Here is a 16,128-nt window from a genome sequence, read left to right as displayed (position 1 = left end):
TAATTTACTAAACTTTACTAAGAAATGGAAATTGCGTAATATGAAATATGAAAATAGAAAAAAGGAATTGCATATTTGAAAAAAAAAAAACAGAATTATATATTAAATACTACTTGAAGTAACAGCCTTGTCAGAAATTGGAATTTGTGAATGGGTGGTACATGGTCAAAGTCTTTAATTATGTATGTATACCTCTGATAGGCAAACAAATACTTTCTTAAATGGTTTGGAAAGTATTTTTAGTCAATATTGTACATTTTAACGGATGCCTTGTGTTGGGGTGTTTAATATACTAAACCACTCATAGTGAACTGAGTTTGATTCGCCCGCCTGGTCCGCTTTGCTATACTAAACTGTGGAATAAAGAAGAATTTTTTACGTATTTCAATAACAAATAACATTCTGTAATTGTTATAACTCAGGTAGACTCATTTGCACTTACTTTTATTAGGATTTAGTTTATTATAATACATATAAACATTTCTTGCAAGAGATTTAACACAGTTAAAAATATCCTCGCCATACACTAAAACATCCCGTATACTGGTTTCTTGTTCGTTATCTTTAATATGAAATATATACGTAAACTTTATATCCCCACAGTGAAACTTCAAAAAGTCTATAACTGATCCAAAAGTTAATCCACAAATTTTGTAAAGTGACCCAATGTCAATGTTAATGTTTTTTAAAACTCGTTGTACTGATTTCGCCATTGTTGCAAGTTCTTCTTCATCGTTAAGCACTTCAGAAGAGGAACCAAAGGGAAAAACTAATGATGATCCTCCTTCTTGTAATGAAATGAACAGTTTCAAATGTTTTTGTGTGTAAGCAACTGATTTGATAATAGCGTTAGTAACAGGCGAAGAAAATCTTAAGTTTATCTTCCATTCTTCAAGAGCGTCTACAAAGTCTTGTGTGGTAACGTCTTGCAGAGTCTTGGCACCAAGAATTATTGGAAAATTGTTAGCTAAGTTTACAGGAACTGTCCCATTGGGAGAAATATTCTTAATAATCATATCGTAAGCATCTGGGTTAGAACATGGAAGAATATAATAGTCCATAATCTTCACCAAGCCTTGATTTTTAGTTAAAAAGTTTATAAGATACAGTGCGGAAGCAACTGCCAATGTGTTGGAACCGTCAGATCCAGCTTCTACCAACACAGCCATTTTTTCTCGATCCTTCAAATTGTTTGTTATTATAACCATATATATAGATCTTTCTTCAGTGGACTTACCAATCTCTTCCAGATGAAACTTTTTACGAAATCTTTTCTGCAGACTTTTTAGGTATTCCGTAATTTCATCGTAAGTTAAAAATTTCTGGAAAAATTTTTCACAAGTTATTGGGCATCTGAATCTTGTTACGTTGTTTGGATTAAATGTGTATTTGGTAGGTTTTGCAAATAGCTTGTTTTTAATCTTATTCGGTTTTTGTATCTTCTTAGGGACACGAGTTCGTTTTTTTCGTGCCATTATATGACAAACCAATAGTTACTTCAAAATTTTGATTGACGTTTATAATTTTGAGATTAAGGTTAACAAAGCAGGAATACATCTCATAAAGCACTACAATTTGGATAGCAAATGTTTCTATCCTAAGTAATACCTTTAAATCAATATTATTCCTTTCATAAATACGCCAAAGAAAGAATTTTTGGTCCTTAACCCTTCTTTCTGTGTTTTTACTGTTTTGATCTATTTATTCTCTCTCGTTATATATTATATGCTCTTATCTCTTCCTAGTTCTATTTGTCTATTTCATAGTCTATATCATTATAAGTATTTTTGTCTTTTTTAGTCGAAGTATGTCTCCTTCTATTACTATTTGTGATTTCCATGTAACTTTCTCTCTCTAATAATTGTCCATCTTTACCTGAGTTTTTATCCCTTGGTCTCTTTGTCTTTTTCTTCTTTTCTATAACCCTTTTTTTGTTTTATCTTGCTTTTTTTGACAATTCGCTGAGATTAGTCACTTTACTACGATGTCAAATCAGCAGAGATAACAATTGAAATATATATTGTTTATTCATGACCTTCAGAAAAGAAGAGCTGTATTAATATTGAGATCAAAAATCACTTTTTTAGTTTATCAAATTGTGGCTGTCCAGGACAGCCACAAGTAAAACGAAAAAAGTGATTTTTTACCAATAAAATACAGCGTGCTGCAAGCCGATTAGACTAATAGTAAACTTGGGAACGGATCACTACAGGAGCAATGTGACCAATTTGTGGCACTAGATTTAGAAGACCCTGATGGTTTCCAGGGCAACAACTAACAATAACCACGGAGGAAGTTACACTACCTGGGGAAAGAAATGCCAAACGTTAAAACGTTAAAACAAATGGAGAAGGATAATGAGAGTGTATAATAAAAGTAAATTGTAATGGCATATCTAGCAAAACGCCGATGAGAAGGTAGTATTAAAAGAAACAGAAGACCAACTAAAAATATTGATGAACATATTATCAGAAGAAAGTCACAGGTTGTGCTTGGACATTAACTTTTTCAAAACCAAAATTATGGTCTTCCACAAAAACCCCCATGAACACGTTACACCTAACATACAAATAAATGGTATCACCCTTTAGAGTCCCCAAAGCTTCATATACCTGGGCAGAGAACTAAATAGTCAATTAGACCACTCAAAAGAAATTAGGAGACGCATTGAAATAGACGCATTTGATTTCATTAATATGCGTAAAATGCTCTGTAACCTAAAGCGATCAGTCTCAATAAGATTGAGAACACTAAAGTGTTATGTGTGGTCTCTATTACTATATGGCTGTGAGACCTGGACATTAAAACAGTATAACGTCAACAAATTAAATTCATTTGAAATGTGGATGTACCGCCGAATGCCAAGAATAAGCTGGACCAGCATAACTACGAATGAAGAAGTACTAAGAGACTCTGAGATAGCGCGTCTTCATATGGTCAATACTATTAAAATTAGAAAGGACGTCATATCTAGGACACATAATGCGCCTTAGGAAATTTGAGCAGCTCCAGGTAATATTAGAAGGCAAGATTGAAGGTAAAAGGGGCATAGGACCAAAGAAAAAATCTTGGCTACGAAACATCAGAGATTGGACCCACAAAGAAGGAAATGAATTAATTCATCAAGCCCAGAACAGAGAGAAATTTGCCATATTGATAGCCAACCTCAATAGAGAAGGCACTTAGGAGGAGGAGGACCTAGCAAAACAGAAAACCAAAAAAGGTATATCGATGGAAGGCAACCGTATATACGTATTTCTGACTATGAGTCGTTCTTCAGTACGGTGCAGAAAAGGAGCATGTTAACTTGGAAAAGGGATCACTATAGGAGAAATGCAACCAATTTGTGGCATTAGAGTTAGAAGACCCTGATGGTTTCCAGGGCAACAACTAACATTAACCACGGAGGAAGCTACAGCTACCTGGGGAAAGGAATGCCAAACGTTAAAACATTTAAAAACAAATGGAGAAAGATAATGCGAGTGAGTGAATAATAAAAGTAAAATGTAATGGCATATCTCGCAAAACAGAGAAACCAAAAAAGGTATATCGATGGAACGCAACCGTATATACATATTTCTGACTATTGGTCGTCTTCAGTACGGCGCAGCCAAGTTAGAAAAGGAGAATTTTAACTTGGGTAAGGATCACTACAGGAGCAATACGACCAATTTGTGGCATTAGAGTTCGAAGGCTCTGATGGTTTCTTAAAACAAAAATTCTTCCATTTGCTTGAAGCGGTCAAATCGGCAGTGGGGTGTTAAATTCCTATATAAAAACGAAACAGTTAAAGTTGTCAACAAATTTTGTATATCTAGGAGTCACCATGACCACAACATCCACTTTTTAAAGCAATGGCCGATAAAACCAAAATGTCTTGGACATCTCGTGTGCAACTTTCCGATTCGTTAGTTCAAAGCCTGGTTATGAAATGTGTGCCTGGTTTGGGGAATGAGAAATGCTGACCAGTTAGAAAAAAATACAAATAACTTTTAAAAAAACTTTTACATTTTAGTATAGATGCACCTGATTATGCTGTTAGGTTGGAAACAGAAAGATTTCTTTTACTATTTTCAAGCTTACCTTAAATTGGCACATTAAGCTATCGCAAATGCATGGTTAAAAACTTCCTCTTATTTGTTTTCTGCGTCAGCTTTAAATTACTTTAGTTAATAATTCAATAAATAAGAACAGATTTTAAGTAGATCTCACAGATTAAGCAATATTTTGAATTATTAGACTCTTAGGAGGAAAGCATGCCCTGATTGGCTGTTAAAAGACAAGAAAAGCCTGTTAAAAAATATATGGAATATGCTTCATCAAGAAGACACGCAGCAGTTTTCCTATCTTTCCCTTTCCATTCTCAACTTTTTACAAACATTTATCCGTAGACACCACAGTACACCAAATATCTAGAATTTTAAATTTTCATTAAATACATTCGTACTATGGCACAACTTGGAACATTTAATCGCTATATATTAAAATTTACCTTCTTCTTCTTCTTCTTCTTCTTAGCTTTCACTCCTCCATTTTTGGTCATAGGCCTCACCCAACTCCTTCCATCGATCTCTATCGTGAGCAGCATACTTTCAATTTGTCCTGATTATTGTTTTGATGTCGTCTACCCATCTCATCTGTGGTCTTCCTCCTAGTCATCTACCTTTATAAGGTATCCAATGTTGTATTGCGGCGTTTAACGTTGATCTTGTTGAGTTTGGCAATTTTCGTTGTGATATTCTCAACTTTTGTTTTTGATCTTACCAAGTCGTTCCTCTTTTTATCTGACAGTTGTATACCCAACATTGCTCTTTCCATTGCCCTTTTGTGTCGTGGCTAGTTTTTTATATTTGCCCTTAGTTAGGCTCCAGAATGCGCAAACTCTTTTGCAATCGTGATATCAATATAAAGTTACGAATACGAATGCTGCGGTGTTATGTCTTTTCTACCCTGTTGTATGGAGTAGAGGCTTGGACACTAAAACAGTTGACCACAAAAAAACATCGAAGCTTTCGAGATGTGTTGCTATAGGCGCATTCTCAGAAATATCATGGATGGACCGCGTCACTAACCACGCAAGTACTCCAAACTTTAGACAAAAGATGCGAAATTCTAAATGAGATAAAAAACTAGAAAGATGGAATACTTGGGGGCACATTGTGAGAGGTGAAAAGTACGAACTTTTAAGAAATATCATGCAGGGCAAAATTAAGAGCAAAAGAAGTGTGGGAAGAAGAAAAATATCGTGGCTTCGTAATCTACGTGAATGGTTCGGGTGTAGTTCGATTGAACTTTTTAGGTGCGTTGCTAACAAAGTCGCAGTGGCCATGATGATTTCCAATCTCCGCTAGGAGTGGCACGAGAAGAAGAAGGCTCCAGGTTTGACATCATTTGTCATGAAAGGAAGGATGCATTGGTTTACACTTTGCTCCTCAACTATTGAGGTATTTTGCGGTTTTTCAGTATCCAACTGAGTTTTTCAAATCCTGCCCATGCCAGTCTTGCTCTTCTAGTGATTTCAGCACTTTGGTTTTCTTTGTCAAGTTTCAGAATTTGGCCTAGGTAGATATATTTCCTGGACTTGTTCTGTCTCACTGCCATTCATAGTTATACATCTGGGATCGTCTGTGTTGGTCATTGTTTTTTGTTTTTGTAAAAAAAAATTTACCCATAATAGTATAATATATCATATTCGACCATCTAAAATTTGTACTATTTGGGACACAAACAAGTTGGAAACTCTTAAAAATTTACTATTTAAATGTCCCATTTACAGTTCAATGAAGCCAGTTAATACGGCCCCCTTAAAAATTGTACCGAGCTTATTGGTTGTCTTAATGATGTCACTATAACGTCTGTAAAATAGATTTCAATATACTTATATTTGGTAGAGATAAAGAAGGAAACATGGTAATACAACAAAGTGAAATATTGAAAAGATGAACAGATTTTTTTAAGAAAAGTTAAAAGAAAACGGGAAGGATAAACTTAATTATTGAAAAGCACTAGACCAAAACGAAAACATAGAAATAGACCCATCCACTTTAGCTGAAATGGATGAAGTATTAACAGATTAAAGAACAAGTTACCCAGATTAGACATTAGCACATATTTAATAGAAGAAGACGGAGACTTCTTACTAAATGCAGTACATGAACTAATACTGAACATACATAATATCAAAAAACCTGCCATATAAATGGGGCCACAGGGTTAATCATCTATACACAAAGGGAGATCAACTTAATGAAACATAAAAGAAAATAATAAGATAAACACCAGCTGAAAAAGATAAATCGAGGAAAGATTTACACTTATATACATAAGTGGTACATGATATGAAAAAGCTTACCTCAAGAATCACCAACTAGAAACATAAAACAAATAACAGATCACAATGGAGGAAAATCTTGGAAAAAACTAAGACTTCGAAAGGGTTGTCAAGCTGATGATCATGATAGTGTTCATGATAATGATCATGCAAAGTTTTTCCCAGTATTTGTAGTCTAATATCAACAAAATCTAGAAACCACGCTGTATATCCCACACGTAATATCGCTATTAATTTACTATTAATTATCACCTTTCTTCAAATTAAACTATTATTAATGCTATTATTTGAAATCGTATATATTTAGACTAGTCTAATAATTTTTTTTATTGGCGAAGGTCCTATTTAATAGGTGATAGGTCAAATATATTGTTTTTTATTGCACTTAAACTTAAAATAGAACTGAAATAACAAAATTGGCGGACGTAGGTGGCATATGCATTTGCACAAAATAGGAATGTGTTTTATAAAACAAGAACTATAAAATATTTTAAAGATCGGGTTATGTAAAATCAGCGGAGTATTCAAGGATAACAATGTTTCATTTGCACGTTATTAGTCATATGAAATCATTTAAGCAAGTTGAGATATAGAAATAGTTTAACTTTGAAATGATGAATTGTTTGCAAATCCTTACTCATATTTGGTTTTATTAGAATCTGGACGACCGGTTTTGGGTTTTACAATTTCAGCACATCATCTATTTCATGCTCATACGTTACTGATCCACTAAAAAAGAGAAGTATGCTAGCATTTTTTTCTCTCTTTTTAGAGATTATTTAATTACTCGTCTTGAAGATGAAACACGACCGAATCATCTTAACCTATGCTCTCTCATTTTGGCATTAATTGTCACCCCTAGACTTCTTTCGTATTGAGCATTCATCACAGAATATGTACAGAAACTCTATCATATGTTTTTCAAGAGCAATGAATACTATATGAGCGTTTTTTTTCAGATGCGTTTTCCATCAGATGCCATATAGTAAAAATTGCATCTGTTGTTGACCTGTCTTAATAAAATCAAACTTAGTTTTGGGTTCTTCAGGTATCCGACTACCAATTATTATTCTCTCCCATATTTTTATGATGGGACTAAATCCCAAGCTAAACAAACCATACTGGTGAGATAACGAAATAAAGGAAGAAATAAAATGTAAAAGACAACTATACCAACAATATTTAAGCTTCAAAATCATTACAAGACAAAATAAAATATAAAGAAAAACAAGTAAAAGTGCGAAGGAAAATCTCTAAGAAAAAGAACGAGTCTTGGGAAAGAAACTGCCAACGATTAAATACTTATCTAGGAGGAACCAGAAGCACAGAAAGCTGGTAATACATAGCATAAAACCGGAAGGACCGGGGAGAGTATTTCAAAGAACTTTTGGTAGAGAATAGAGGTCCAATTTCAAGAACATAGATATCAATACTAAAATAGAATTTCAATAGTCGGCTCGCCAATAAGATTAACAACAGAGGAAATTAAAAATGTGTGTAAACAGCTGATAAGGAACAAAGCACCCGGACCAGGGGATATATCCGGAGAATTGTTTGAGTACGGAACGAACAAATTGTACGAATGTCTTCGACAACTATTTCAAGAATGCATAAACACAAGCGAAATCCCTACGCAATGAAAGAAATCATACCTCAGTAGTATACATATAAAGGGTGATAAAAATAATTGTGAAAATTACCGAGGAATAGCTGTAACCGGATCTACGAGTCGAATATATGGAAAGGTTTTAAAGAACCGAATCGAGAGAGAATACTTAGATTATGAAGCAGAAGAACAAACAGGATTTCGTACGAGTCGATCCACTATTGACTACATTTTCTCCTTAACCAGATAATAGAAAAAAAGATGGCACGGAATCAAGAGATTCATATGTTGTTCGTCGACCTACGGAAAGCCTACACGGCGTTCCATTGAAGAAGCTGTGGCAATCAATGAAAAGCACGAATATTAATATAGAATTAATAAAAGCCGTCAAAGTGCTATACAACCAACCAATAACAAAAAATAGAAGCAGGGACACAAATAACAACAGTATTTATAACATCAAATGGATTAAAGGATGTTGTCTGTTCCCCACTTTATTTAAAATATACCTCGAAAGTGCTTTAATAAGATGGAAACAAAATGCAGGATAATGAGGATATCGCTCACCAACACTATGGTATATACTCTCAACTTTGCAGACGATCAAGTAATAATGGATCAAGATTATGACGATTTAAACTATAAGGCACGAAAATTATTTGAAGAGTATGATATATGGGGTCTAGAAGTAAATAAAAAGAAAACCGAATACCTGTGCATTGGAGCAGAACAAAAAAATCTCATATTAGACAATAATATCACGATAAGGCACTGCTGTGACTACAAATATCTAGGTATCACTATTTCACAAGATGGAACATTAGACAAAGCAATAAGAGAGAGAAATACGTCAGGGAGAAAAGCCATCACCATGTTAAACAGCATTTTATGGGACCAATCCATCAGCAAAGAAAATAAAAAGAGGATATATGAGACTATGGTTAAAAAGTATCACTTTGTACAGCTGTGAGGTATGGCCACTGAAAGAAAGAACACTATAACAAGCAATAGCTTATTATAGCAATAACAAGCTTATAGCAACGCTGAAAGCGACGGAAATGGATTTTTGAAGAAGAGCTGCAGGAAGATCTAGAAGAGAAAAGGATTACCAACAAACGCATTAGAGAAATAACGGGAATCAAACGAACAATCACAGATGACCTAAAAACAACTTATCTGGTTCGGACACATACAAAGAATGGATGGACAACGAATACCAAAAGAAATATTAAAATGGCAACCAGAAGGAAAGAGAAAACGAGGTAGGACCGAGAAAAAGTTGGAGCGAAGAAAATAAATAAAGAACTGAGAGAGAGGGCCATAGAAGAAGACATATGGAACAACCGGACTAAGTGGCGATTGGAAGTTGGAAAACGGCGGAGAACGTTATTACCCGACAAGTATTAGTAGTAAGTACTTCTATGGCCCTGTACTTAATGCATTGTTTTATATATTTTTTTTGTTTTTGTAAACAGGTCCAGTAACTCGGGCGGAAAATAGGACCTTACCTCCCAATTCTGTCAGACTGCGTGAGTTTAGCTTAAAATTTAAATTTAAGCTTGCTTACCCTTTTTCGCAAAAGTTCTGTATGGGCCAAAGTGTGCTTTTTGTTTTTAAGCGGTTAAAACTACCTCTAAGTGGAAAAAATAAGAAAACACGTATTTAAGCGTTGTGATAACTTGTACTTAAATATAATTTTTAATTCTTAAAAACCACCGTTTATAACGTAAATAACGTTAAAAAATAATTTTTTACGACGTAAAATGCCTAACTTATGAATTAAAATCAACAACAATCCATTCATCACTTGTGAAATTATGTTTTATTGGTTTCAAGTTTTTTAACCCCTAAGAAACTACCCCTCTGCTAATAACAGTAGAACGCACTCAATATTATTTTAGTTTTTTTTTGAAATTTAAAAAATTTTAAAACTAGAACAAAACATCAGGAACCATCGCACTCACTTGAAACATCTTCATCTTCTTCTTCATTAATTGGAGGGCAGTTTTGACAATTATCTCCAAAGCAGGTTATGTATGTGACATTACAAAATAAACCTAGCCTCCTACAACGACACGAAGATCTGCAAACCTTTTGTGCAATTACAAAAAATCATCTCCAACAGCTTCTCTGGTGCAGGCAAACTTTGCATTTTGAACGGTAGAGATTCTGCTTCTTTGAACCATCCCCAATCAATTATATTTTTATTCTTATTTGCCAGCCATAACTGGGTCTGTAAGTATACTCTTTTAATGTGCTCATTGAAAGCACTTGCCACAAGCGAAGATAATTTAACAACAGCATCCTTTGTAGTGTCTTTTATAAATGACTCATGCCTCATTTTCTGTCGAAGCGATGAATAGTCTTCAATTTTATTCGATTTATTCACATGAGTATCCTTAGCACCATATAATAAAAATTGTGCAGTACCAACTAGCTTTCAAAATGTCGTAGTCCGTAACTTCGGGATAAGGATTGGCTCTGAGGATCGGGGCGTGTCGGGCTTGGCGAGGAAACGGGTCACGGCTGACGTGCCGGGCCTGGGCGAGGTGAAGTGAGCCTAATTCTTACGAGTTGGGTTTCATGGATCCGAGTTCAGGTCCCGTGCCTTGGCCTCCCGCGGAACCGTCTTGCTGCGAGGCCCTGAGTTACTTTCGGGTGCTTGGATGTCCTCTTCGGCCGCCATTCAACGATCAGCTCAGAACTGGAAGATGGCACTTGGTAGTGCCATCATAAAATACTAGAGCCTTTTTTTCTGAAGTCGGAGCGTTTTTCTAAAAAGATTGGAACGGACAAAAAGTATTGGTTTTGCAGAGTTTGGATAATTTGCTTCAAAAATTTTTGAAGATTACACTAAAGTGGAAGCATTTAGGCTTCCTAATTTAAGAAAATAAATGTCTCTATCAAACTCTATGAAGTTTTTGATGATGCAGGTATTGTGAAAATCATCAAAATAAACCACCAAAGATGGGTGGGCCACGTTATGCGGATGGATAAAAGTGATTCTGCTAAAATAACCATCCTAAATAGGCCGGTAGAAAGAAGGAGAAGGGGCGACATAAACTTAAATATCTGGATGATGTAAAGAAAGATTTAAGGGAGTTTGGAGTAAGATGATGGAGAAGACAGACAATTGACAGAGAAGGATGAAAGAATGTTTTAAGGCAGGCCAGGGCTCACGAAGGACTGTAGCGGCAACTAATGATGATGAATTTGAATTGAAATTTGAATAATGAATTTCTTTATCAATTGGTTTTCGGGCTGTCAAAATTACTAAAATGTTTTCAGCTACTATAAACCGTTTGTAAATTCGGCTCATTTGTAGTGGCTATCTCAACTATCAATTCATCAGCTCTTCTTTCAACTCAATGGCACTCAATTGAATTATCTTTTAATTCTTCCATAAGATAAGAAATAACACGACTTTTATTCTTGCAGTTGGATAGGAAATTTATCTTGGGTACCGCATACTTTCATTTCCTTTGTGAATGATACTGTTTAGAAACAACTTTTGAAGATCTATGATTTCTTTCATATTTCTTATTGTCATTTTCATAATTGTTAAAAACAAAACTTACGTTACTACCTTCGTTATTAGCAAAGTTTCTTTGGTACATAATTGACGTATTCCTTAAAAACGCGTTCATAAGTACAATTTGTCAATTTGTAGACCAAAATAGATACAGTCCGACAAAATTGGGAGGTGAATAGCCCAAGAGACTTTATGTAATTCTTCTACATTCGTCTTGTACCGTAATTGTACCACTTCCATAGTTATATTAAATAAACCTATTAGGTAACTTTTCCTGTCTCTCCTAAAGCTGTCCACACTTCCAGAGGAATATCATCTGGTCCATTTGGATACATATTTTTTTGACAAACAGCATATAGACTCACAAAATTTAGTATTTGATGATTTTATTTTAGATTTTAGAACATACATATTTTTTTATGAAGAATAACGTTTTTTTTCATAAACTCTGAGATAGCGCGTGCACATTGTATAAAATAAACGTTATCTTTATTTCATTAAACCTTAAATCGTACTATTTAATTAAGACAAAAATCGCATTTTTTCTAGCGCTCTGTCCATTCAATTTTATATTTCCGCTCGCTGTACGTTCCTGCAAAAAAATCAAATTGTGCAGATGCATGAAGCAAAATAAATATTTGATGTAAATCACTCATTGTGACTGTTGTCTATAAATAGCATTTCGCTAATTTTTTTTGTTATGTAAAATTGAACATGATAATTTAGTTACCTTGGTAGTCAAAATTAGGAATTTGTGGTGTGTGACAAAAGTAATTTTTTTTTGTTTAAAATCCTACTTAGAAAAAATAAGAAAACGCAAGGAAGAGTACAAAAAAGAAAGAAGCAGAAGAACAGTCATAAGCGAAATATAAATACAAGAAAACCATAATAGTGAGAACTTGGAAATCGTTAATAAATGTGAGACGTTTTGGTAATCTTAAAACTAATTTAAAAACTCTTCTTCCTATTAAAAATTAAGATATTTACTTTAGTTATCAGACAACTAAAATTATTTCATTATAAATATTCTCTCAGAACAAGAAAAGAAGATATACGTGAATGTAAGGAGTACAAGGTAATAGTAAGGAAGACTTTAACAATATAAGTTGCTTATTCTGGACTCTGTCTTCCTGTACCTGTGTTTTTGATCAATAATCCCACATATTTTATAAGTAAGAGCTCACAAACTCAAAACCCATCAATCATGGTTATGCGTGGATAATTGTTATTATCATGATCTTTGTCTTTGATTTGTTTATTAGACATTAGTTTTCAACCAGTCGTATGAGATCAACTAACTCTTCTTGAATATTTGCAAGAAGGGCTGTGTCATCTGCAAAACGTAGGTTGTTTATTTTTCGGCCATTAATTGAGATGCCCTCTTTCCATTCTTCAAGAGCTCTTCTCATAATATGCTCGCCATATGTATTAAATAATTGTGGAGATAGTATACATCCTTGTCTGAAACCTTGTTTTGGATGTAATTCGTTTGAGAGTGTGTCAAGCACTTTAACTGTTCCAGTAGTATGTTCCTATAGTTCAGTTATAGGCGAAATTAAGTGTTGTGGTACGCCTACTTCTTTTAGTCATTTTTCTAGCCATTTACAGCCTTAAAATCTTCTAGCTATTTACACACGATATCTCGAATAAGCATATCAAACTCAGCAAGTGTATCGATTACTTCTTTTCCGGCTTCTAGTTTCTTCACTTCCTATGATGTTTCTCATATACTTATTTGTTATGATTTGTCTGCTTATCAGGTGTATATAAGGCTTATGCGTCTTCTAATTTACTTTGTTAATTTCATTTGACCTTTTCTTCAGTATGATTTATTAGTAGACTATTGATTATCTTCAAAAATAGGGCTAAAAAATACTACAACTTTAAAGAAGTTTTATTATTTCATATGATATATGAAATATAAAAAAAAAGAGTGCAACCATTTAAAGGAGTGCGTTTTTGATAAAAGGGTGAATTTGTTCCTATGCACTAACGTCCATTTGGGTGAATTCAATGCAGTTTTCGTACATATATATCTACAGAAAAGTTGTTCAAAATAAATTAAATTTTCTATCGGAATGTCACCTTTTAAAGTCCAAAATTATTTTTTTTACAAAAATATATTCAAAAAACGAAGCATAAAAAACAGCAACACATGCGATTTTTCTTTTTTGTCCCATAACTTTTTTCCGCGTGGGTATAGGTAAAGGCATTGCTGGACAGCAGAAAAACTAATCTCTCCTATTCAAAATGACGTTTAGTAAAGTTTTTGATTTACAGTATCCCAGATACCATTTTTCAAAGTTCGCCATTTTTTGTCCATTTTCACAATTTTTTCGCAAACATTCTTCTATAACTTTTTCCTACGCAGTATATGCAGTGGCACATTTAATTAAAATAAAAATTATTACAACTAGTATCTTTGTAGCAATGTATCAGGAGATCGGATGTTGAAGCCGCTCGTAATAAATAAATCTCTTAGAACACGTGCTTTAAAATGCAAGGATTTAAGACAACTGCCAGTGCATTGGATGGCTAACGTGAAAGCCTGGGTGACAACAGCTATTTTTACAGAATGGTTCAATAATTGCTTCGTGCCAGAATTAGAAGTCTGTATGAAGGAAAAATCTCTCGATTTTAAAGTTTCATTAATTATTGACGATGCAGCAGGTCATCTACACTTAGAACATTCAAACGTTCAAAAAGTATTTCTTCCGCCCAATACAACAAGCCTTATTCAGCCATTAGATAAAGGCATAATTGCAACGTTTTAAACAATATTACATACAGGCAAATTACAAATCCATCGTGAGTAAACTAGAAAATGAGCCCTTAACAGTAAAAGACGTGTGGAAGCAATTTTTTATTTTTGATTGTTTGTTTCATGTTGCATCTGCTTCCGCTCAAATAAGACCAAGAACTTTAAATAGGTGTTGGAAAAAGGTTTGGCCAGCATGTGTAACAAGCAATGCAACCATTCCAACATCGACACTATCAGATGAAAGAATTAATTTGGCACATGAAATTGTCGGAGATGGTTTTAATACCTTCAGTCATGATGATATAGAATAGATGAATTGTTTGTGGATGATGCATTAAGTGATCATAATATATTTGATCAAACTTTAGATCTAACATTAGATGACGTCGTGAGTCTAGAAGATGATAATGTTGAGGAAGAAAAACCAACCCCCCTCATTGCCAAATTAATTCGAGAAGGTGTTCAACTTTGCAGTAAATTAGAAAATCATTTTCTTAATAATGACCACAATTCGGAACGAGCCTTTAAATTACAAGATGAGCTGCAGAACTGCATGTCAGGATATCGTGAGCTACATAAAAAATTACTAGCATCATCATCGCAAAGTTTAAGTACTGATTACATTGTCAGAAAAGAAAGAGCTACACAGAACGAGAATGAAGTTTGTGAAAATCTATCGCCTTTACCGCAAATATATATTGCAGAGACGGTTTCTTCTGACGATGAAGATGATTTTGAGCCACTTCGTAAACGGTGCAAACCATTATCAAATAGCGATAAGGAAAAAATTTCGGACTTTAAAAGATGCCATTTGGATAGAAATTTTTTTTTGAACAACTTTTCTGTAGATGTTTATGTACGAAAACTAAATAGAATTCATCCAAATGCACCCTCATGCATAAGGACAAATTCAGCATTTTCTCAAAAACACATCCCTTTAGCTGGTAGCATTTGGGGGTCCATTGACCATATGAAATAATAAAACTCTTTTAAAGTTGTAGTACCTTTAAACCCTATTTTTTTTAACATATTCAATAAGCCTACTAATAAAGAAAACCGTAGAAAAGATTAAATGAAATTAACAAAATCAATTAGAAGACGAATAAGCCTTATTTATATTTGATAAGCGCACAAATAATAACAAATAAGTATATGAGAAACATCATAAAAAGGGGAGAAACTAGAAACCGGAAAAGTAATCTACACACTTGCTGAGTTTGATACGGTTATTCGAGATATATATATAATATATATATATATATATATATATATATATATATATATATATATATATATATATATATATCGTGTGTAAATGGCTAGAACAACATAAAGTACAGAAAAATTTGACATCATAGATGTGCACATTTTCAAGTAACATTAAATATATAAGTATTATCCATCAAAATCAGGTCCACAAAAAAATAATAATGAAAAACCTAGGTACTAAATTTTAATTATATTAAAGATATAATCCAAGAGAAAAATAAAAAATTTCTGTAAATCCAAATTTCAAAACTGTAGTTTTCAAAGTTATTATTAACGCATGGTTTATTACCACAAAATCTTTTTTAAATGAACCAAATATTGGAAAATGTCCTAATTTTTAACGTATTAAAAAAATTGCGCTAAATTAAACAAACAATTTAATATTCCTGAAAACATATTTGAAAAAAGACCAAAGGAAAAAATTCCCAAAAAATTTATTTAAGAATCTTTATAAAAGGTATATAATTATAAACCTTTATATAATAATATAAGTATATACCTTTTATAAAGGATTTTTAAATAAATTTTGAAAAAAAAAACTGTTAAACTTTCAGACGAGTACCATAATTGTATATGAAATAATCCTAATATAAAATGACAAAAAAAATATCTTACTCTGAGATAGCGCG

At 33.4% G+C, this 16,128-nt stretch overlaps 1 protein-coding gene across 1 annotated transcript; it reads right to left on the bottom strand.

Annotated features, from left to right (window-relative positions):
* Positions 1-428: 428 nt before the first annotated feature.
* On the bottom strand, positions 429-1,502 carry LOC140431847 (carboxypeptidase B2-like). The gene has a single exon (XM_072519723.1). The coding sequence runs from the start codon at positions 1,473-1,475 to the stop codon at positions 429-431; it is 1,047 nt and encodes a 348-aa protein (XP_072375824.1). The 5' UTR covers positions 1,476-1,502.
* Positions 1,503-16,128: the final 14,626 nt, after the last annotated feature.

The sequence above is a fragment of the Diabrotica undecimpunctata genome, unplaced genomic scaffold (assembly GCF_040954645.1).
Source record: "Diabrotica undecimpunctata isolate CICGRU unplaced genomic scaffold, icDiaUnde3 ctg00001185.1, whole genome shotgun sequence".
Classification (NCBI taxonomy): Eukaryota; Metazoa; Arthropoda; class Insecta; order Coleoptera; family Chrysomelidae; genus Diabrotica; species Diabrotica undecimpunctata.
The sequence above is the reverse complement of the archived record's forward strand: the minus strand, read 5'-3'. Positions and strand labels throughout refer to the sequence as shown.

What these genes read in the sequence shown, in the direction of transcription:
- LOC140431847 (XM_072519723.1), bottom strand. Translation starts at nt 1,475, where the DNA reads ATGGCACGAAAAAAACGAACTCGTGTCCCTAAGAAGATACAAAAACCG.